The 23838-nt window shown below is 48.2% G+C and overlaps 1 protein-coding gene, 2 long non-coding RNA genes and 1 other non-coding gene across 7 annotated transcripts in view; 2 read left to right on the top strand and 2 right to left on the bottom strand.

Moving 5' to 3' along the window:
- The window catches only part of LOC113881571 (serpin B6-like), a 50199-nt gene extending 32670 nt beyond the window's left edge, over window positions 1-17529 (top strand). For all 4 annotated transcript variants that reach the window (XM_027524604.1, XM_027524605.1, XM_027524606.1 and 1 more), the window contains exons 2-7: window positions 2846-3020; window positions 3208-3357; window positions 14082-14199; window positions 15131-15273; window positions 16679-16834; window positions 17014-17529. In XM_027524604.1, coding sequence (XP_027380405.1) covers window positions 2856-3020; window positions 3208-3357; window positions 14082-14199; window positions 15131-15273; window positions 16679-16834; window positions 17014-17418 — 1137 coding nt within the window. In that variant the 5' untranslated portion in view covers window positions 2846-2855 and the 3' untranslated portion in view covers window positions 17419-17529. The remainder of the gene's footprint in view (window positions 1-2845; window positions 3021-3207; window positions 3358-14081; window positions 14200-15130; window positions 15274-16678; window positions 16835-17013) is intronic.
- LOC113882349 lies at window positions 12871-12976 on the bottom strand. Its single transcript, XR_003508358.1, has one exon. It is a non-coding gene; the product is annotated as a U6 spliceosomal RNA (small nuclear RNA).
- On the bottom strand, window positions 15874-19507 carry LOC113881575. The gene is made up of 3 exons (XR_003508076.1): window positions 19270-19507; window positions 16382-16571; window positions 15874-16153 (listed from the first exon to the last, which is right to left on the bottom strand). It is a non-coding gene; the product is annotated as an uncharacterized LOC113881575 (long non-coding RNA).
- An 81-nt stretch (window positions 19508-19588) lies between these two features.
- On the top strand, window positions 19589-23448 carry LOC113882186. Its single transcript, XR_003508313.1, has 3 exons — window positions 19589-19734; window positions 22084-22204; window positions 22589-23448. It is a non-coding gene; the product is annotated as an uncharacterized LOC113882186 (long non-coding RNA).
- The last annotated feature ends 390 nt before the right edge of the window (window positions 23449-23838 follow it).

Raw genomic sequence — 23838 nt, 5'->3', positions numbered from 1 at the left:
TGGAGAATTCCATGGACTGTATAGTCCATGGGGGCGAGAGAGTCGGACATGACTGAGCGACATTCACTTTCACGAATACCTTTCTTTGCACTTGACTTGAGCACAGCTGCAGAAATGCATTTCATAGACGCTGTGCTGTTCTCTGCACTTTGAAATGTATTTGAGGCTTCCCAGGTGGCTCAGTGTGAAAGAATCCACCTGCCAGTGCAGGAAACTCAGGTTTGATCTCTGGGTCCAGAAGATCCCCTGGAGGAGGCAACCCACTCCAGTATTCCTGCCTGAAGAATCCCATGGACAGAGGAGCCTGGCGGGCTGTAGCCCACGGGGTCATCAAAGAGTCGGACACGACTTAGTCACTGAACAGCAACAGCAATCCTTAATTACACTGGAAACACTGGGGCAGCACTTTATAGCGTCACTTGCACAGGGTGAGAAGAATCCCTGTCTTACTTTGTCAGTATTGGAAACGAATGGTTCTCAACCTCTTCACGTTTCTGTTTGAAAAAGGGTGTTTTGGTTTGCTCTCCACCCCTCTGTCTCTGTGTGTCTTTTTGGGGAGGGGGCGCTGCCATAATGATGAAGGCTGGACTGCAGAGTCATGACCTGGTGCTCAGCTCTCACTCTGTTCCTTGGAGCCCAGCAGAGCTAAGCTGCTTTTTAAATCAGCTATTTCTGGAGCTGGTTTTGCTCCATCCTTTTCCCTGTTTTAAGACTTCTTCCTTGATTCTGGCTGCTCTGCAGGTCAGCCATCACATAGTTTGCTAATTATGCTCATTTCGTGTTGTTTCTGATAACTTTCCTTTGCACTGTTTCCTGAGTTGAGTCTGCAGGGCCTGAACTATCAGAGCAATTCACACCAGCCCTGGGTACAGGACCCTCCCGAGTTCCTGCCTGGGGAGCACGGTGCTGCCTCTGGTGTTCTGTCTCAGTGCCCCGGGGAGTGCACGAAGCACCGCTTCCAGTCTGATTTCAGGGCCTGTATCAGCGTGGGCTGTTCACTTATCTTGCGATGGACGTATTTTCTGCCGTCAGAGTACCCTGAACAAACCTCTGGGCCTCACTGCTTCATTCCTTCCTTTTCAGTTTAGCGGTTTCACAGGGAGTGGGTGTGCGCTCACCTTTAATGACCATCAGCAACTGTTGTCAGTGGATGGAAAGAACTACCAGCAGCCTCACTGTGGCCTTTGAAGACAAGTGCACTCTGCTTTTTTCTGTATTAGTGTTAAGGTATTGGATATTAAGGCCTGTCCTGCTGGCTCAGTGGAAAGCATTCTTCTGCAATGCAGGAGCCTCGGGTTCAGCCCTGGGTCGGAAAGATCCCCTAGAGAAGGAAATGGCAACCCACTCCAGTATTCTTGCTTGGAAAATCCATGGACAGGGGGGCCAGGTAGGCTGTAGTCCATGGAATCACCAAAGAGTCAGACATGACTTAGCTACTAAGCAAGAAATTGGATATTAAAGATGGAAGAGAATGTGTGTGGGGGGAGTGTTTCCTCTCCTCTACATTCTTCCTGGCTGGTCTAGAAATTAAATTGACCTAAGACAAATCAATAGCAAAAAACCAACGCCACTGAATTTTGTGTGAACCTCGAAGATATAAGACTCAAGAAGTGACAAGGCAGGCAGCTTTGTGTGTGTGTGAAGATTTGACAAAACAAGGGGTTTTTGCCTGGGGAGCAAGTTTGTGAAGAAACAGGGTTTGCTGGTTCCTTGTACAGCCTTTTCAGCCTTTTGTTTCCCTCTTTGGCCATAAAGATGTCTCTCTACCTCTGGTACAGGGACGATATTTCCACATGGAGATTTATTTTCAGCTTTCAGGGTGAGCAGAAGAAGGGCAGAGCACGCTTTTTGCACCAGCTGTTTCTCAAGTCTCTTTACTTCAGAGCAATCAGTGTGCTGCCGTGGAGTGTTTTGGGGTGAGCTGCCCTGCACGCCATCAGGAGCACAGATTACCTGGTGCGTCCCTGTCCTCATGCAAGGAGCAGAAATCAGGGAGCTGACGCAGGGCCTGGAGCGGGGCTGCCAGCCTGCACGCCCTGCGGCTTCGCACCCTTTCCTCGGGCTCACCTGCTTGTTTCTCCCACGTCGGTATCTAGGACTGACGCTGCTTTCTGTTGAAGAACTGGGGATCTCTCAGCTGTCATCCCTTCCCACCAGGCAGAGAGGCCCTGAACCCTCACGTACCCCCGCCCCTCCCCACAGTGTCCTGTTCTGGACCAAACGCCCTCCGTGGCGGGGCTGTCGACCTCTGAGGCCGGGCCCTGGAGATGGACATGGGGGCATCCCAAGCCCTTGTCCCAAGCAGGGTGAGCAGACCCTGGGCCTGGGCACAGGGCCCTGGATTCGGGCTTTGGCACAGGTGGAGGTCCCATAGGAGGAGACATGGGCCTCAGGGGGTTTGTCTTTGAGGCTTTCATGCTTCTTTGTACGGGATTTACTTCTTTTATCTCAAGGCTGGGGTCTTTCTCTCTCTTTACATAATGTTCAACTTGTGTAACTGTGCATTTTGATTGATCATTTTGAATGATTCTTGTTATAAAATCGTACCTATAGGCCCCAAACACACCGAACAATCTAGAAATGGGAGCAAAAGCCCACAGCTCCTTCCCGACCCTCCCAGGCTGTGTCCCAGCACACTCTGTGTGTCGGCAGCGTGTCTCAGCCGTGTTCACGTGTCAGAAGCCCACGGGGGGGTCTGAGGCCCCGAGGAAACCGAGTTTTGTGCGTGTACCTGTTTGCTCGTCCAAGCAGAGCGTCAGTGCTAACAACAGTTAAGAGCGGAGTGAGACGTGGCCGACCTGTGGCCTGAATTTGCGTGACACTGATTTTAAATCCATCCTTTCAGCCTCGCCACCATGGATGCGCTGTCAGAAGCAAACGGCACCTTCGCCTTGACCCTTCTGAAAAAGCTGGGTGAGGGCAGCTCGGAAAATGTGTTTATCTCGCCCCTAAGCATCTCCTCTGCCCTGGCCATGGTCCTCATGGGAGCCAGGGGCAACACCGCAGCCCAGATGTGCCAGGTACGTTCGGGAAGCCGGTTCTGGGCGGCGGCCGATGCTCTTTCCTTGGCCCGTGAGCCGGTGTCCGTGATCCGAATCCCAAAGGCCTTGCTCAGCAGACAGGCCTCGCTCGGCAGACAGGCCTCACTCTCCTGTAGTCAGGGCGTACTGCACTTGTGCTTTTTTATCTGGTTTTTTTTTTTTTCAGACGCTTTCTCTAAACAAGAGCAGTGGGGGAGGTGAAGATGTCCACCAGGGTTTCCAGAACCTTCTCAGCGAAGTTAATAGGACGGACACACAGTACTTGCTCAGAACCGCCAACAGGCTTTTTGGAGAGAAGACTTACGATTTCCTCTCGGTAAGTCATACTCCTGATTGCCCGAAGCAGATAGAGACCGAGGACGTGTGGAGACGGGAGGCGGGCCTTGTGTTGCAGACTGGCCTTGTGGGCTGAGACCCACACGGAGGGTGGGGTGTGGGACCCCAGTCACGACCTCACGCTTCCTGGAACCGTTTGGTCATTGCCTGTAGGACCATATATATGCGTTAGTATACTGTGTTGGTGTTTTTCTTTCTGGCTTACTTCACTCTGTATAATAGGCTCCAGTTTCATCCACCTCATTAGAACTGATTCATATGTATTCTTTTTAATGGCTGAGTAATACTCCATTGTGTATATGTACCACAGCTTTCTTATCCATTCGTCTGCTGATGGACATCTAGGTTGCTTCCATGTCCTGGCTATTATAAACAGCGCTGCGATGAACATTGAGGTACAGGCATCTCTTTCAATTCTGGTTTCCTCAGTGTGTATGCCCAGCAGTGGGATTGCTGGGTCGTATGGCAGTTCTATTTCCAGTTTTTTAAGGAATCTCCACACTGTTATCCATAGTGGCTGTACTAGTTTGCATTCCCACCAACAGTGTAAGAGGGTTTCCTTTTCTCCACACCCTCTCCATCATTTATTGTTTGTAGACTTTTGGATAGCAGCCATTCTGACTGGCGTGAAATGGTATCTCATTGTGTTTTGATTTGCATTTCTCTGATAATGAGTGATGTTGAGCATCTTTTCATCTGTTTGTTAGCCATCTGTATGTCTTCTTTGGAGAAATGTCTGTTTAGTTCATTGGCCCATTTTTTGATTGGGTCATTTATTTTTCTGGATTTGAGCTGCAGCAGTTGCTTGTATATTTTTGAGATTAGTTCTTTGTCCATTGCTTCATTTGCTATTATTTTCTCCCATGCTGCAGGCTGTCTTTTCACCTTGCTTAGAGTGTCCTTTGATGTGCAGAAGCTTTTCATTTTAATTAGGTCCCATTTGTTTATTTTTGCTTTTATTTCCAAGATTCTGGGAGGTGAGTCATAGAGGATCCTGCTGTGATGTATGTCAGAGAGTGTTTTGCCTATGTTCTCCTCTAGGAGTTTTATAGTTTCTGGTCTTATGTTTAGATCTTTAATCCATTTTGAGTTTATTTTTGTGTATGGTGTTAGAAAGTGTTCTAGTTTCATTCTTTTACAAGTGGTTGACCAGTTTTCCCAGCACCACTTGTTAAAGAGATTGTCTTTTCTCCATTGTATATTCTTGCCTCCTTTGTCAAAGATAAGGTGTCCATAGGTGCATGGATTTATCTCTGGGCTTTCTATTTTGTTCCATTGATCTAGATCTCTGTCTTTGTGCCAGTACCATACTGTCTTGATGACTGTGGCTTTGTAGTAGAGCCTGGAGTCAGGCAGGTTGATTCCTCCAGTTCCATTCTTCTTTCTCAAGATTGCTTTGGCTATTTGAGCTTTTTTGTATTTCCATACAAATTGTGAAATTATTTGTTCTAGCTCTGTGAAAAATACCGTTGGTAGTTTGATAGGGATTGCATTGAACCTATAGATTGCTTTGGGTTATATACTCATTTTCACTATATTGATTCTTCCGATCCATGAACACGGTGTATTTCTCCGTCTATTAGTGTCCTCTTTAATTTCTTTCACCAGTGTTTTATAGTTTTCTATATATAGGTCTTTTGTTCTTTAGGTAGATATATTCCTAAGTATTTCATTCTTTTCATTGCAATGGTGAATGGAATTGTTTCCTTAATTTCTCTTTCTATTTTCTCATTATTCGTGTATAGGAATGCAAGGGATTTCTGTGTGTTGACTTTATATCCTGCAACTTTACTATATTCATTGATTATCTCTAGTAGTTTTCCGGTGGAGTCTTTAGGGTTTTCTATGTAGAGGATCTTGTCATCTGCAAACAGTGAGAGTTTTACTTCTTTTCCAAGTTGGATTCCTTTTATTTCTTTTTCTGTTCTGATTGCTGTGGCCAAAACTTCCAAAACTATGTTGAATAGTAGTGGTGAGAGTGGGCACCCTTGTCTTATTCCTGACTTTAGGGGAAATGCTTTCAATTTTTCACCATTGAGGATAATGTTTGCTGTGGGTTTGTCGTATATAGCTTTTACATGTTGAGGTATGTTCCTTCTATTCCTGCTTTCTGGAGGGTTTTTATCTTAAATGAATGTTGAATTTTGTCAAAGGCTTTCTCTGCATCTATTGAGATAATCATATGGCTTTTGTTTTTCAATTTGTTAATGTGGTGTATTACATTGATTAATTTGTGGATATTGAAGAATCCTTGCATCCCTGGGATAAAGCCCACTTGGTCATGATGTATGATCTTTTTAATATATTGTTGGATTCTGATTGCTAGAATTTTGTTAAGGATTTTTGCATCTATGTTCATCAGTGATATTGGCCTGTAGTTTTCTTTTTTTGTGGCATCTTTGTCAGGTTTTGGTATTAGGGTGATGGTGGCCTCATAGAATGAGTTTGGAAGTTTACCTTCCTCTGCAATTTTCTGGAAGAGTTTGAGCAGGATAAATGTTAGCTCTTCTCTAAATTTTTGGTAGAATTCAGCTGTGAAGCCATCTGGACCTGGGCTTTTGTTTGCTGGAAGATTTCTGATTACAGCTTCAATTTCCGTGCTTGTGATGGGTCTGTTAAGATTTTCTGTTTCTTCCTGGTCCAGTTTTGGAAAGTTGTACTTTTCTAAGAATTTGTCCATTTCTTCCAAGTTTCCATTTTATTGGCATTAATTGCTGATAGTAGTGTCTTATGATCCTTTGTATTTCTGTGTTGTCTGTTGTGATCTCTCCATTTTCATTTCTAATTTTATTGATTTGATTTTTCTCCCTTTGTTTCTTGATGAGTCTGGCTAATGGTTTGTCAATTTTATTTATCCTTTCAAAGAACCACCTTTTGGCTTTGTTGATTTTTGCTATGGCCTCTTTTGTTTCTTTTGCATTTATTTCTGCCTTAATTTTTAAGATGTCTTTCTTTCTACTAACCCTGGGGTTCTTCATTTCTTCCTTTTCTAGTTGCTTTAGGTGTAGAGTTAGGTCATTTATTTGACTTTTTTCTTGTTTCTTGAGGTATGCCTGTATTGCTATGAACCTTCCCCTTAGCACTGCTTTTACAGTGTCCGAGAGGTTTTGGGTTGTTGTGTTTTCATTTTCATTCGTTTCTACACGTATTTTGATTTCTTTTTTTATATCTTCTGTGATTTGTTGGTTATTCAGCAGCGTGTTGTTCAGCCTCCATATGTTGGAATTTTTAATAGTTTTTCTCCTGTAATTGAGATCTAATCTTACTGCATTGTGGTCAGAAAAGATGCTTGGAATGATTTCAATTTTTTTTTTAATTTACCAAGGCTAGATTTATGGCCCAGGATGTGATCTATCCTGGAGAAGGTTCCATGTGTGCTTGAGAAAAAGGTGAAATTCATTGTTTTGGGGTGAAATGTCCTATAGATATCAATTAGGTCTAACTGGTCTATTGTATCATTTAACGTTTGTGTTTCTTTGTTAATTTTCTGTTTAGTTGATCTATCAATAAGTATGAATGGGGTATTAAAGTCTCCCACTATTATTGTGTTATTGTTAATTTCCCCTTTGATACTTGTTAGCATTTGTCTTACATATTGCTGTGCTCCTATGTTGGATGCATATATATTTATAATTGTTATATCTTCTTCTTGGATTGATCCTTTGATCATTATGTAGTGTCCTTCTTTGTCTCTTTTCACAGCCTTTGTTTTAAAGTCTATTTTATCTGATATAAGTATTGCTACTCCTGTTTTTTTTTTTTTTTTTGGTCTCTATTTGCATGGAATATCTTTTTCCAGCCCTTCACTTTCAGTCTGTATGTGTCCTTGTTTTGAGGTGGGTCTCTTGTAGACAACATATATAGGGGTCTTATCTTTGTATCCATTCAGCCAGTCTTTGTCTTTTGGTTGGGGCATTCAACCCATTTACATTTAAGGTAATTATTGATAAGTATGACCCCATTGCCATTTATTTTATTGTTTTGGGTTTGAGTTTATATACCCTTTCTGTGTTTCCTGTCTAGAGAAGATCCTTTAGCATTTGTTGGAGAGCTGGTATGGTAGTGCTGAATTCTCTCAGCTTTTGCTTGTCTATAAAGCTTTTGACTTCTCCTTCATATTTGAATAAGATCCTTGCTGGGTACAGTAATCTGGACTGTAGGCTATTTTCTTTCATCACTTTAAGTATGTCTTGCCATTCCCTTATGGCCTGAAGAGTTTCTATTGAAAGATCAGCTGTTATCCTTATGGAAATCCCCTTGTGTGTTATTTGTTGTTTTTCCCTTGCTGCTTTTAATATTGTTCTTTGTGTTTGATCTTTGTTAATTTGATTAATATGTGTCTTGGGGTGTTTTGCCTTGGGTTTATCCTGTTTGGGACTCTCTGGGTTTCTTGCACTTGAGTGATTATTTCCTTCCCCATTTTAGGGAGGTTTTTAACTATTATCTCCTTAAGTATTTTCTCATGGTCTTTCATTTTGTCTTCTTCTTCTGGGACTCCTATGATTTGAATGTTGGGGTGTTTAACATTATCCCAGAGGTCTCTGAGATTGTCCTCATTTCTTTTAATTCGTTTTTCTTTTTTCCTCTCTGTTTCACTTATTTCTATCATTCTATCTTCTACCTCACTTATCCTATCTTATGCCTCTGTTACTCTACTGTTGGTTCCCTCCAGAGCGTTTTTGAGCTCATGTATTGCATTATTCATTATATATTGACTATTTTTTATTTCTTCTAGATCCTTGTTAAACGTTTCTTGCATCTTCTCAATCCTTGTCTCCAGGCTATTTATCTGTAACTCCATTTTGTTTTCAAGATTTTGGATCATTTTCACTATCATTATTTGTAATTCTTTACCAGGTAAATTCCCTATCTCTTCCTCTTTTGTTTGGTTTGGTGGGCATTTATCCTGTTACTTTACCTGCTGGGTATTTCTCTGCCTCTTCATTTTGTTTATATTGCTGTGTTTGGGGTGGCCTTTCCATATTCTGGCAGTTTGTGGAGTTCTCTTTATTGTGGAGTTTCCTCACTGTGGGTGGAGTTGGACGGGTGGCTTGTCAAGGTTTCCTGGTTAGGGAAGCTTGTGTCGGTGTTCTGGTGGGTGGAGCTGGATTTCTTCTCTCTGGAGTGCAATGAAGTGTCCAGTAATGAGTTATGAGATGTCACTGGGTTTGGAGTGACTTTGGGCAGCCTGTATATTGAAGCTCAGGGCTATGTTCCTGTGTTGCTGGAGAATTTGCGTGGTAAGTCTTGCTCTGGAACTTGTTGGCCCTTGGCGGGTGCTTGGTTTCAGTGTAGTTACGGTAGCGTTTGATGAGGTCCTATCAATTAATGTTCCCTGGAGTCAGGAGTTCTCTGGTGTGCTCAGGATTTGGACTTAAGCCTCCTGCCTCTGATTTTCAGTCTTATTCTTACAGTAGCCTCAAGACTTCTCCATCCATACAGCACCGATGATAAAACATCTAGGTTAATGATGAAAAGTTTCTCCATGGTGAGGGACACCCAGAGAGGTTCACAGAGTTACATGGAGAAGAGAAGAGGGTGGAGGGAGATAGAGGTAAGCAGGAGAAGAAGAGGGGGAATCAAAAGGGGAGAGACCAAGCTAGCTGGTAATCACGTCCCTGTGTGCTCTCCACAGTCTGGACTGCTCAGAGATGTTCATGGAGTTATACAGAGAATGGAAGAGGGAGGAAGGAGACAGAGGTGGCCAGTAGGAGAAGGGGAATCAAAAGAGGTGAGAGCAAGCTAGCCAGTAATCACATCCCTACGTGCTCTCCACAGTCTGGATCCCTCAGAGATGTTCACAGATTTACACAGAGAAGAGAAGAGGGAGGAAGGAGACAGTCGTGGCCAGGAGGATAAATGGGGGAATCAAAAGGAGAGAGACAGATCCAGCCAGTAATCGGTTCCCTAAATGTTCTCCACCATCCTGAACACACAGAGAGATTCACAGAGTTGGGTAGAGAAGAGAAAGGGGAGGGAGGAGATAGAGGCGACCTGGTGGAGAAAAAGGAGCATCCAAAGGGAGAGAGCAGTCAAGCCAGTAATCTTGCTCCCAGGTAAAAATGGGTATTGAAGATTGGGTTCTTAAAGGTACAAAATTGATAACAAATACCAAAAAGCAAAGATTAAAATCAAGAGTAGAGGTTGGATTCTCAAAAATACAATATTAAAGGACAAAAAAGTCACAAAAATTATAAAATAGATATATATGAAGTTTCCTTTAAAAAATATGGCCTTTTTTGTTGCAAAGTAATAGTAGGTTATAAAAATGAAAATTAAAGGAGTAATAGAGGACTTAAAAACAAATTTTTTTTTTTAATTTAAAGGATGATAATAGTAAAAATATATCTAGGACTTTCTCTGGTGTTGTTGTGGACGTGTGGGGTCAGTTCATTTTCAGATAGTTCCTTGATCCGGCTTATATTTCTCAAGATCTATAGGCCCCTTCCTATGTAGTCAGTGCTAACTACAGGGTTTTAATCTATTGCAGCTGTCACTTCCAAGGCGGTTCCCTCTGTTTTAGCTTCTTCTATTTGCTGGTCCCTTCAGTGTCTAATTTCTGCCCTGACACAAGGGGATGGTAGTGGACACTTTTTTAGGTTCACTGGTTCAGTCGTGCTGTGGGGAGGGAGGGACGCTGAAATCAAATATCACTGGCGTGTGTGGGGAGTGCTCGCCATGTCTCGGCCACACTGGGTTTGCCACCGCTCACGGCATGTGTGCTTTCCCTGTCTATGCTGCTTAGGCTCTAGGTTGCTCTGCCGGGAACTGTCTGAGGCTGGCCCTGGGCTGCATGCACCTCCCAGGTCTAAGCCGCTCAGATTTGGGTACTTGGATACTCTTCAAAGGCACAGACTTGGTTGGGCCTGTGTTTTGTGCCCTTCCCAGGTCCAAGCAGCTCAGGTGACCAGGTGCTTGGAGAGCAGTCGCCCCCAGTTGAAGGCTGCGACTTATGGCCTCCCCCATCCCTGCTGCTCCGTTTTCTGGGTGTACAGTAGGTGTGCCTTCTCAGGTGTGCCATGTGTCTCTTCTGGGGAGCTGATCTCTGGCTGCGACCCTCCCAGCAGATGTCGACCGTCCAGAATCCCAAGAAGTCTTGGTTAGCGACGAGGCCTGCTTGCATTTTGGTAGATGATGCCTCTCTGGGGCCATGATTGCCCCCGTCTGGGTCTGTCTGCCCTCACCTGCCTGTCTCCACGGGGGATGGGCTGGTCCGCAGCCGGCTAGCTCTAGTCACTCCTTTGTTCCTGTGAGCGGGCCTGGCGGTGTCTTAGGTGAGAGCTTTTCGCGGGGTAGCTATCCCACAGTCTGGTTTGCTATCTCAAGCTAGTTCCCTCAGATTGTCCTCGGGGCATTCAGGCCCGGTCCTTACTCTAATCAATGCAGCCCGCACCTCCCTGCCCAGCCCCCACTTGCTAGTGGCGATGCAGGCGTCTGCGCTGCTCCTCCATTGGCACGTAATCTGTGAGTTTTAATTATTTATTTATTCTTCCTCCCAGTTATGTTGCCCTCTGAAGTTCCAAAGCTTGCCACAGACTCTCCAGTGAGAGTGTTTCCTGGTGTTTGGAAACTTCTCTTTTAAGACTCCCTTCCTGGGATGGATCTCCGTACCTACCTCATTTGTCTCTCTTTTTATCTTTTGTATTTTTTTCCGACCTCCTTTCAAAGACAATGGGCTACTCTTCTGGGTGCCTGATGTCCTCTGCCAGCATTCAGAAGTTGTTTTATGGAATTTACTCAGTGTTCATTGTTCTTCTGTTTTGTGTTGTTTTTAATATAAATTTATTTATTTTAATTGGAGGCTAATTACTTTACAATATTGTATTGGTTTTTCCATACATCAACATGAATCCGCCATGGGTGTTCACACGTTCCCCATCCTGAATCCCCAACCCACCTCCCTCCCCATACCATCCCTTTGGGTCATCCCAGTGCACCAGCCCGAAGCTTCCTGTATCCTACATCAAACCTGCACTGGCGATTCCTTTCATATATGATATTATACATGTTTCAATGCCATTCTGCCAAATCATCCCACCCTCACCCTCTCCCACAGAGTCCAAAAGTCTGTTCTATAGATCTGTGTCTCTTTTGCTGTCTCACATACAGGGTTATCAGTACCATCTTTCTAACTTCCATATATATGCGTTAGTATACTGTATTGGTGTTTTTCTTTCTGGCTTACTTCACTCTATAATAGGCTCCAGTTTCATCCACCTCATTAGAACTGATTCAAATGTATTCTTTTTAATGGCTGAGTAATACTCCATTGTGTATATGTACCACAGCTTTCTTATCCATTCGTCTGCTGATGGATATCTAGGTTGCTTCCATGTCTTGGCTATTATAAACAGTGCTGCGATGAACACTGGGGTACAGGCATCTCTTTCAATTCTGGTTTCCTCAGTGTGTATGCCCAGCAGTGGGATTGCTGGATCATAAGGCAGTTCTATTTCCAGTTTTTTAAGGAATCTCCACACTGTTCTCCATAGTGGCTGTACTAGTTTGCATTCCCACCAACAGTGTAAGAGGGTTTCCTTTTCTCCACACCCTCTCCATCATTTATTGCTTGTAGACATTTGGATAGCAGTCATTCTGACTGGCGTGAAATGGTATCTCATTGTGTTTTGATTTGCATTTCTCTGATAATGAGTGATGTTGAGCATCTTTTCATCTGTTTGTTAGCCATCTGTATGTCTTCTTTGGAGAAATGTCTGTTTAGTTCATTGGCCCATTTTTTGATTGGGTCATTTATTTTTCTGGAATTGAGCTGCAGCAGTTGCTTGTATATTTTTGAGATTAGTTCTTTGTCCATCGCTTCATTTGCTATTATTTTCTCCCGTTCTGTAGGCTGTCTTTTCACCTTGCTTAGAGTGTCCTTTGTTGTGCAGAAGCTTTTCATTTTAATTAGGTCCCATTTGTTTATTTTTGCTTTTATTTCCAAGATTCTGGGAGGTGGGTCAGAGAGGATCCTGCTGTGATTTATGTCGGAGAGTGTTTTGCCTATGTTCTCCTCTAGGAGTTTTATAGTTTCTGGTCTTACGTTTAGATCTTTAATCCATTTTGAGTTTATTTTTGTGTATGGTGTTAGAAAGTGTTCTAGTTTCATTCTTTTACAAGTGGTTGACCAGTTTTCCCAGCACCACTTGTTAAAGAGATTGTCTTTTCTCCATTGTATATTCTTGCCTCCTTTGTCAAAGATAAGGTGTCCATAGGTGCATGGATTTATCTCTGGGCTTTCTATTTTGTGGCATTGATCTAGATCTCTGTCTTTGTGCCAGTACCATACTGTCTTGATGACTGTGGCTTTGTAGTAGAGCCTGAAGTCAGGCAGGTTGATTCCTCCAGTTCCATTCTTGTTTCTCAAGATTGCTTTGGCTATTTGAGCTTTTTTGTGTTTCCATACAAATTGTGAAATTATTTGTTCTAGCTCTGTGAAGAATACCGTTGGTAGTTTGATAGGGATTGCATTGAACCTATAGATTGCTTTGGGTAAAATATGGAATGCTTCATGAATTTGCATGTCATCCCTGTGCAGGGGCCATGCTAATCTTCTCTGTATCGTTCCATTTTACTGTATGTGCTGCCGAAGTGAGCACTCATTGTTCTTTTGATGAATTTGTGGGGGAGAAAGTGGTCTCCCCATCCTATTCCTCTGCCTTCTTAGGAAATCCCAAGAAAAGCACTGATATTTAGAACATTATTTTGGTATGGAATATAAAATCAAAAGATGAGAAATATTTGTCAGTTATTTCATACTGATCAAGTATCCAAGAATCCAATACCAATCACAATGTATGATTAGATATTGCTTTAGTTTGCTTTTTGACTGGTCATTACTTACTAAATAGTATTTTAAGAAGCAGGCACTTGTTTTCAGATATGTTTAAAAGCTGTTGAAATCACCAAGGGTATGATGAGGTATCGACTTGTAGGTGACCACTTTGCTTCCAGACCATTTTCTTAGACTGGGAGACTGACATCTTTTTCAAAAGCCCCGATTAAGAAGTGGAGCAGTAGGTTGGCAGAGCCTGAATGATGTGAGGGTTCTATGAAAGGAGGCACCCGGACCACGACATGCAGGGTCCACGGTGTTCGGAGAACTCAGCCACGTGACATCGGACAGAGCCAATTCTCCTGGTCCTCAGAGCACCTCTGAGACGTAGCTACTGCTGCGTCCTTGCTTCCAGGGGGCGAGGAAGCCAGAGAGACGCAGCAACCTTTCCAGGGTCACACGGCAGTTGTGCCCGGAACGTGTGCTGGCGGCAGTGTTGCCGCATCGCCTCTCTTGAATGGCTGTGTTGTTGTTGTTTAGTCGCTAAGTCGTGTCTGACTCCTTGCAACCCATGGACTGTAGCCCTCCAGGCTCCTCTGTGCATGGGACTGTCCAGGCAAGAATACTGGAGTGTATTCCCATTTCCTTCTCCAGGGCATCTTCCGCACGAGATCAAACCCTTGTCTCCAACGTTTGCAGGCGAATTCTTTACCACTGTGCCACCTGGGAAGCCTGTGATTTTACTCAGTTATTTATTCAATGTAGCTGAAAACTGAGAAACCAGATTGAAGGTTAATTCTGCACATTCGTTTGTACATTACACAAGTAACCGTCAAATGATCAGTGTTGAGGTCGGCACGGTGAAGAAGTAAGCTCTTGGCATTGTCTGTTTCTGTAGCCATGTGATTCTGTCATTCCATCTCTCCTAGTCTTTCAAAGATTCCTGCCGCATATTCTACCAAGCAGAGATGGAAGAGCTGGACTTTCTCAGCGCTACGGAGGAGTCCAGGAAGCACATAAATACCTGGGTAGCCGAAAAGACAGAAGGTGAGGACGTGTCACTACTTCTGTTCACACAGTATTTGAATGAGTCTTATTTTCCACAAGTTCCTTCCCAAGACCATCAAATGTAAACAGAAATGGCTTTTTTCTCTAAAGAACTGGAAACTTTCAAATCCACTTCTGAAATTTAATCAGTAATCAATTTCTCTAGCTTCCCCCCTCCTCATCAATATTTGGTGCACCTCTTCCAGAGCAATCGCACTTTGACTTTTGGCTGTTGCAGTTAATGTTCATATAGTCTGCCTTTTCACAAAGGGCGGGAGGAAGACTCTGGATCGGGCTCCACCTCCCTGCCTGTGCAGCAGAGCCCGTGCTCTGCGGGTCGCTGAGCATCACTGCAGGACACTCGGTCAAGCCCTCGTCCACCTGCGCTTCTTCGTTTTCGTGCTCTGCACACTGGCTTCGGCCTCTCCCCTTCAGGACAGTCCCCTCACGTTGTACACCAAACATTCCTTTTTCTGTCACTGTGAATTATCCTGCCCTATTATTTGTTCATTGTATGTGTTTTATGCAACTCATGGTATTTTACTGAGTGGAGACTTTAAGGTTTTTGTCGCTGATTTAGCTTTAGGGGCCAGGCTCCCTGCATGGGTTTCCCTGGTGGCTCGGATGGTAAAGATACACCTGCCAATTCAGGAGAGGCGGGTTGGATCCCTGGGTCAAAAGATCCCCTGGAGAAGGAAATGGAAACCTGCTCCAGTATTCTTGCCTAGGGAATCCCATGGACGCAGGAGCCTGGTGGGCTACAGTCCATGGGGTCACAAATAGTGGGACCCAACTTAACGAGTAAACAGACAACTCCCTGTACGTGGTTGTATGGGGGACTCCTCCAGGGGACGGACCAGTAAGTACTGTGCCCAGCACCTGCACCAGGAAACCCTGTTAGCTAACTGGTGTCTTTAAATCTTCTTTGCAGGTAAAATTAGAGACTTGCTCCCTGCAAATTCAGTTAACGCCATGACACGTCTCATTCTCGTGAATGCCATCTACTTCAAAGGGAACTGGGACACACAGTTTAACAAAGAGCACACCAAGGAAAGGCCTTTCAGAGTCAGCAAGGTGAACAAGAATGTGTCATAATAAGGGAGGAGGTTCTTGGAAACGGTCCCTGGGGACCCCTTGGTTTACGGAGCCTGCCAGGAGGCTGACCTCAAGGAACGTGTGCCTCTCGTGGCCTTGGCAGCCCAGATGTGGATCTGGGCAAACCCTGGCTTCCTCTCCCCCTGCTCCTCCTCTGCTGTATCATCAGGGGAGGTCTGTGCGGCCGGTGTTCCGTCTTGTATCACACATCCCACGGGGCAGCTCGCAGGTCTCTGGGCCTCCTAGAACCCCTGAGATCCAGTTCAAACTTCAGACTGTGGCTGTGACGCTCCATGGGCCTGGTTCCTACCGTCTGTCCCCCTCCCGTCAGGAGCTACCTACACAGACGCCTTTCTCTGCAGGGCTGTCCAGAAACCTTCCTAGCGGTCTCCGCAGCCCGGGTTCCTGGTTCCTGTGTCCCTCCTCTGAGCTCTCACAGAGCCTGTGGCCTCTCACAGTGGCTCTGATCCCCCAGAGCCCTGCGGGCCCGTGTGCAGGACCAGGGAGGTTACTTGGAAGTTTTCCTGATGACCATGGCTGGGCTGAGAGTGGTGGGGGTAGGAAGCACAAGTCAGATTGTTTTGTTTTGTTTTTTAATAATTGTATCTATTTATTTGGCTGTGCAGGGTCTTGTTGCCACAGAGCCTTTCTTGCAGCTGCCGTGGCAGAGACCCTCTTGGCTCGGTGCTCGGGCTTCTCCTGCCGGTGCTTCTGTTGGTGCAAAGCTCAGGCTCCAGGCCCGTGACTTCAGGAGCTGCGGCTCCCGGGCTCTCAGCCCAGGCTCAGTAGTTGTGGCCCATGGGCTTAGAAGCCCCTGGGCTGTGGGGTGTTCCCAGACCAGGGATGGAGCCTGTGTCTCCTGCATTGGAAGGCAGATTATTTACCCTTGAGCCACCAGGGCAGCCCTGTTGTCTTTAAAAGTAGAGCCAACATGGTTGTTCATGGGTCAGCTATCAGGTGAGAAGGACAGGGGCCCAAGACACTCTAGGGTCTGCCTGGGGGATGAGTGGTGTCGCCATGAGCAGAGATGGGAAAGTATAGATGGAACAGGTAGAGGGGAACACAAGACGCCAGTGTGGGAGCCAACCTGGAGGCTCCTTTGCATCCAGATGCAGATGTCAGGTGGGCAGGTGCCGGGGAAGAGGTCCTGCTGGGTAAGTCTGTGTGGAGCCCTCCTGGGTCAGCAGGAGAACAGCAGCCTGAGGCCTGAGTGCTGGGAACCAGGGGTGGGAGCTGGAGCCGTGCAGACGAGCTGACGACACGGAGCTGGGGTGGGTCTGGAAGACAGGACAGAATGTGTGGGCTCAGGTGGACGGCTCTGATGACTCGTCCAGCGTGTCCACAGGTCTTGTTTCAACTTAACATTTATGTATTCCTTTTATAGAACATGGAGAAACCTGTGCAAATGATGTTCAAGAAGTCCACCTTTAAATCAACCTACATTGGAGAAATAAGCACCCAGATTCTGGTGCTTCCCTACGTAGGCAAAGAACTGAACATGGTCATCCTGCTGCCCAGTGAGAGCACAGACTTGAACACGGTAACCAGCCAGCCGTGGCCCCGTGGGGTCTCATCGGGATCCCTGCTGGGCACTGGGCTCTGGGAACTCGTGTGCAGCCAGCAGGCTGCCCCGGGCCCGCAAGGCACAGTGTGCGGGTCACAGTGGAAGGTGCCCGGGGTAGTGCTGCTGCAGACCCTGAGATCTACCTTCTCCTCCAGGTGGAGAAGGCCCTGACCTATGAGAAATTCGTCACTTGGACGAAGCTGGATGTGATGGACGAGGACGAGGTGGAGGTGTTCCTGCCCCGCTTCACGCTGGAGGAGAGTTACGACATGGAGTGCGTCCTCCGAGACCTGGGCGTGACCGACGCCTTCGAGGCGGCCCAGGCTGACTTCAGCGGGATGTCGTGCCAGCAAGACTTGCATCTGTCCAAGATCGTGCACAAGTCCTTCGTGGAGGTCACTGAAGAGGGCACAGAGGCCGCAGCCGCCACAGTGGCCAGGATCACCCCGAGAATCCTGAGGATCGTGCCCCGGTTCTGTGCCGACCACCCCTTCCTCTTCTTCATCCAGCACAGCAGGACCGGGGCCATCCTGTTCTGCGGCCGCTTCTGCTCGCCGTGACGAGGTGGGGGGCGCCCAGTGCTCCTCACCGCTCTCCCCGATCTCTGCGAAGAGCTGGAACCCCGGTGACCTTGGCGAAGGTCCACAAATAAAGGGCTGATCGAGACCGCCTGTGTGTGTCTGTGTGTGTGTGTGTGTCTGTGTGTGTGCGCGTGTGCCTGTGTGTGTCTGTGTGTGTGTCTGTGTGTGTGTGTCTTTGTGTGTGTCTGTGTGTGTGACTTGTGTGTGTGTGTACGTCTGTGTGTCTGTGTCTGTGTATGTATGTGTCTGTATGTGTGTGTGTGGGCGCCCCTGTGTGTGTCTGTGTGTGTCTGTGTGCGTGTGCGTGTGCCCATGTGTTCTCGTGTCCCATGCCTTCTCAAAATTGCAGCTGCCATCGGAGGCGGGTGCTCGGTGGTCCCGTCGGTGGAGAGCACTGGCTGCCTGCTCTCTGGGTCCTCCCTCCGCCCACCCCGTCCAGGCCCTCGGGGAGAGCGCTGTCTGCTCCAGGCCTGGAAGGATGAGCGGGGCTTCCCTTTCTCCTCTGCTCAGTGGCCCTGCTCCTGAGACCAGAGCGAAGCAGAGGCTATGGCAGCCGAGGGGAGACCAAATGTGAGCCCTCCATAAAGCAGCAGAAGAGGGGAGGGCCATGAACCCAGACCGGGAGATGTCCATCAATGAGCCACTGTGTCTGCACTGGAGGATCTGCTTGACCGTGCACATTCCCTGAGCATGTTCAGTTGCCCCCGGGGTCAGAGATGAGCAGACAGGTCCTGTTCACGAGATGGGGTCGGTTCTGACCACGTCATGGATGTACACCGGGTGACTTTCCATCCTGCTGCTGGTACTGGAGATAAAGAGGCAGCTAAGGTTTCAACCAGTTCATTCTAAAGGAGATCAGACCTAAATATTCATTGGAAGGACTGATGGTGAAGCTGAAGCTCCAATACTTTGGCCACCTGATGCGAAGAACTGATTCATTTGAAAAGACCCTGATGCTGGGAAAGACTGAAGTCGGGAGGAGAAGGGGACAACAGAGGATCAGATGGTTGGATGGCATCACCGACTCAATGGACTTGGGTTTGGATGAACTCCGGGAGTGTGTGAAGGACAGGGAGGCATGGCGGGCTGGAGTCCATGGGGTCACAAAGAGTCGGATATGACTGAGCGACTGAACAACACAAGAGACAGAAGCTGAACACATGGTCACACATCTACAAACCTCTTTTATGAGCAGAGGAAAACAATACTTTCACGTTTAAAAACCACTTCTTCGTTCATTACCTAGTTCCTCTGTCAACTGTGAAGTAAATCTCCAAACACTGAGTACCACTTACTAAGATCCTTCTTGTTTGTCCTGAGCCATGAATTTGAAAATAACCTGTCACATAATCATAAGCTGACTTTCATGATCACTTTGTAATAACATAAAAATCCTTACTGCTGCTGCTGCTGCTGCTAAGTCGCTTCAGTCCTGGGTTGCCATTTCCTTCTCCAATGCATGAAAGTGAAAAGTGAAAGTGAAGTCGCTCAGTCGTGTCCAACTCTTAGTGACACCATGGACTGCAGCCTACCAGGCTCCTCCGTCCATGGGATTCTCCAGGCAAGAGTACTGGAGTGGGTTAGGGTTAGGGTTAGTCAATCATAAAAAGATTAAAGAAGTCTTATCCTAAAAAAGAAAAAAAACTTGGGACCAAATTTAAGCAGTTTATCATAAAGACGTTGCAGATATCAAAAAAAAAACGATAAACCATCTAGTGGGACTTTTACATTAAGGGACAGCTCTTCTGCATTGCATGCACATGCCAGTAAGAACCATACACGTTGCACCAGGATCCCGAGCGGGCACGGGGGTCCAGGATCCACACTCACAGCGTCGTGACGTCTGCCGCGGCCACCGGGTCCGAAAGGAAACCCAGCCCAGCGCGAGTTCCCGCCCGGTCCGCCCGCCTTCCGCCTCGCACAGGAACCCAGCCCAGCGCGAGTTCCCGCCCGGTCCGCCCGCCTTCCGCCTCGCACAGGCAGTTGCCGCGGCCCCACCGCCCCACACATATGCTACGGAGTGCGACAGGAGCGGGCTGGGCGGGGATCGCGGCTCTGGGGCCCAAATATCTCGACCAGAGGGGCGGGGCGGGCCGGGACGACCGGGGGGCGGGGCAGAGCGGGAGGGGCGGGGAGGACCGGTCCATGTAGGAGGGCGGGGCAACAGACAGACCTGCCCCGGGAGCAACAGATCTTCCTACCCCCGAAGCCCCACTAGGTAGCAGAGCTGGAAACCCCCACGCTCTATGGGTTGGAAGCTGATTGTATGGAAGACTCTGTCTGGTCACAAAGGAGGTGAGGGATAGAACTGATCAAACACGCTCTTCCTCTTCTGTGGGTTCAGAGGGACAGGAAAGAGGTTGTGTCTCTGTGCAGCGGGTGGAGGCTCTGATGGGCACGTAGCCGGCCCGAAGGGGCCAGAGGGTCAGAGCTAGTGATGCGGTGGGGCGTGGGCTGGGCTCCCCGGGTGACAGAGGAGCCGAGCCCGAGGGAGGGGTGAGGTCCAGGGGCGGCTGGAGGAGGAACAACCAGGCGGAGTCACTGGTGGGAAAGGGCTCCCGCTCCCAGGAGGTACACTCAGGACCGGGCAGAGGGTGTGGGCCTGGGAGCGCCCAAGGTGAGGCAGGCGGGCTGGAAGGATTGAGCAGGGCTGGACTGGAAAGAACCTGGAGGCCGTTCTGAGGAATTGGGGTTTTATCTGTCAGTCATGGCGCTGTGGTGTCGGAAAAGACTCTTGAGAGTCCTTGAACTGCAAGGCAATCACCCATATAATCCTGAAGGAAGTAAATCCTGAATATTCATTGGAAGGACTGAGGCTGAAGCTGAAGCTCTAATACTTTAGTCACCTGATGTGAAGAGTTGACTCATTGGAAAAGACCCTGATGCTGGGAAAGATTGCAGGCAGGAGGAGAAGGGGATGACAGAGGATGAGATGGTTGGATTCATCATTGACTCAATGGACATGAGTTTGAGCAAGCTCCAGGAGATGGTGATGGACAGGGAAGCCTAGCGTGCTGCAGACCACGGAGTTGTAAAGAGTCAGACACGACTGAGGGACTGAACAAGAACATCGGGAACCATTGTAAGATTGAAACTGGACGAGTAATGTGATTCCTTCATTCATCCATATCCTCCCCTTCTTCCCTCCCGTTTCCTTTCTGACTCCAGCACCGGCCCTCAGGATGGACTGGGTGCAGGGGGAGAGGACCCAGGGACCCCTAGGACTCGGCTCTGGGGACCAGGGCACAGCCAGGAGGGCCTGAGCCTGGGCAGTGCAGCAGTGACGGGATGCTGCCCAGAGCTGATGAGGGCGGGCATCACAGGATGTGAGAACCAGGTGGACTGGGGGCAAGGGGCCAGGAAAGGAGTGGAGATGCAGGTGCCAGTTACTAGTGTAACTCAGGTATCTGTACTCATTGTGATGTGATTAACTGAAAGAGAGCCTCCCGGGGAAGGGGAGGGTCAGGGGTGTAACATAGCATTGCTGTGCTCAGTCGTCAGTCGTGCCGGACTCCTTGAGACCCTGTGGACTGTCGCCCACCATGGACTGAAAATCCACCCGTAGGATTTTCATTTCCTGCTCCAGGGAATTCTGACCCAGGGATCAAACCCGCATCTTCTGTCAAAGAGGACTCGTGGTGCTTGCGGAGCATTAGGTGAAGGTGTCCAGGAGACAAGTAGGAACAGAACAGGATATGGAACGTAGGTGCAGGAGCCCCGTGCGGGATTCACCGGCCCAGCTGCGCCTGTGTGTCAGAGTCATAGCTGAGGACAGAAGCTGAGGCCAGAGTGCAAGTGAAAGTCACTGAGTCATGTCCGACTCTGCGACCCCATGGACTGTATGGTCATGTATAGTATTCTGCAGGCCAGAATGCTGGACTGGGTAGTCTTTCCCTTCTACAGGGGAATCTTCCCAACCCAGGGATTGAAGCCAGGTCTCCCGCACTGCAGGCAGATTCTTTTTCAGCTGAGCTAATCAGCAGTTAAAAAGCGGAAAGGGCACCTAGCCAGGAAGACTGAGGAGGAGAAGGGCAGGTGGAAGCTGGACTGTAGTGTCCAGAAGGGGCCGGTACTGTCTGCTTTAATTGAGGAGGAAGTGGAGAGTTAGGAGGGTGGGGGGTTGCTCCTCACCACAGATCAACACTGCCCTACAAGCCCCAGAATCGGGGAATCCGAGGGAGAGGGAGGAGGGAGAGGGAGGAGGGAGAGGGAGGAGGGAGAGGGACCATGCTGGCCGGAGCCGCAGGAACTGGAAGGAAGGTTGTGTTCTAAGGACAGAATGGAGAGGAGCGTGTCGCTTGCCTTCTGAATGGTGACAATCAGAAACAACTGTAAAATATTAGGAAATTAGGAAAATCTAAACCGGAAAATGATTATTTTGTCAAGAGTACAAGAGCCAGGGTTCCCTGGTAGTTTAGCTGGTAAAGAATCTGCCTGCAATGCAGCAGACCCTGATTTGATTCCTGGATTGGGAAGATCGCCTGGAGAAGGGAATGGCTACCCACTCCAGTATTCTTGGGCTTCCCTGGTGGCTCAGCTGGTAAAGAATCCACCTGCAATGCGGGAGACCTGGGTTCCATCCCTGGGTTGGGAAGATGCCCTGGAGAAGGGAATGGCTACCCACTGCAGTATTCTGGCCTGCAGAATTCCACGGACAGAGGAACCTGGCTGGCTACGGTACCTGGGGTCACAAAGAGTCAGACACGACTGAGCAACTTCCACTTTCACAAGAGCAAAGCAAAGTAACCCTGCTTTTTCTAGCTTGGTAAGTATTTGTCATTATTTTAGGTCTTTAATCTAGTGGCTCAGATGAAACTTGTACTTTCCAGCTGTACATGTCAACCCAGCATCTGAAAGACAGGTGCCCACAGCAAGATCTGTGAGGCACAGAGGGGCTTTACCTGGGCTTGAATCACCTGAAACCTGGAAGAGGTCCTTCAGAATCTGGGTCTCACCATTTTACTGGATCCAGTTATTCACTTGTCATCTATTTTGCAGTTATGCTCTCACTTAAAATCTGAGTTAAATTAAGGGAATCTTGTTACTCAAGATTTTTTAACATTGCTGATCATAAAATTTTAAGAAATAGTGAAATAACTGAATAGAAGGTCCCCACCCTTACTTTTTTCTCTTTCCTTTTCTTATCTAGAGACACTCACTTTCTCTGGAATCACCTGGGTGACTCATGTCACAAGAAGTGAAGAGCAAGATGAGCCAGGGCCCGCTGTCCAGGATGGGGCCCGCCACCGGGCAGCGTCACGGAAGGGAGCTGGGTGAATCTTCGTGAGAAGCTCCAAGAACTGCCTCCTCAAATGCCAAGAGAGACCTAGTGGTTTGATCAGAGCAGTCCTCACCGGGCCCTGCGGCAACGAATCTGCCAAAACTAAACGAACAAAAGCTGTGGCAAGCAGGGCTCAGCTGTTACGAGGCCAATTTCCGCCAAGACCGCCCAGATGCTGCCACCCCAGCAGGTGGTGCCCTGGGGGACGGGGCCTGAAATGGGACCTGCTCTGTAGGGCGTGGGCTTGGAGGTTCAGGGGGGTGCCTTCTTGGCCAGGCCTAGTGCTCCGGGAGCGGGATGGCCTTGAAGACTTGCTGGGTTTCCCACAAAGGGCAGGAGGTTACATTCCAAAATGCAAGCTTGCGTCTGTTGACCTGAAGCAAACAGACCGCAGGTGTTTCTGCAGCAAAGTTGGGTTTATTCAATTCGGGATCAGCAGGGAATTGCACTTAAGGCTCTCTGCCGTGGCGGCCACATGCAAGACCGCACCCGGCAAGGGAAGGAGCAGCTTTCATAGAGGGGACACGGGCCGGGCCGGCTGGGTAAACAGAGCCTGGGCTTCTCACGGCGGAGTCCTGGCGGGGAGGAAGGGGACTCTCCCTTCCACGGTGGGGCTCCGCTGTGGCTGCAGGGCGAGAGCGCCCCCTGCTGGACCCCTGTCTGTCTACCCAGGGTTTCCATTCATTAAAGTTTCACCGGCGTCCGGACGGAAGCCAAAAGGGACATGAGATACGCATTTTTCCTTATTCCTGCTTGGGGAGGGTGCTCAGAACGTTTTCCTTCTTTCTAAAGAAAGCAAGCACTTTCAGCACATTCTAGGTGCCCATGCGCCCGTAGGTCGCCCACCAGCCCCTCGTCAGGAGGGGACAGAGCGCAACGCGGGCGGGAAGTGCTCTGCCTTCGCCTCGGGGCCGCCCTCCCCTCCCCGCCAAGTCGCAGCAGCGCTCACACTGCCCCCGCTTCCGGGGCTGCCCGACTCCAAAGGCAGCGCGGACCTGCGCGAGGACCTGGGGCCGCTCCTCCGGTGAGCCGTCTGGGCCGCGGCCAGCCCTGGGCTCGTCTACAGAGTATTCTCAGATGACGTGTGACTGCGTCGCCCTCAATGACTTTTTACCTGA

The sequence above is a fragment of the Bos indicus x Bos taurus genome, chromosome 23, assembly GCF_003369695.1.
Source record: "Bos indicus x Bos taurus breed Angus x Brahman F1 hybrid chromosome 23, Bos_hybrid_MaternalHap_v2.0, whole genome shotgun sequence".
In the NCBI taxonomy this organism is placed as follows: domain Eukaryota; kingdom Metazoa; phylum Chordata; class Mammalia; order Artiodactyla; family Bovidae; genus Bos; species Bos indicus x Bos taurus.
Note: the sequence above shows the minus strand (reverse complement) of the source record. Positions and strands in the feature narration are given on the sequence as shown.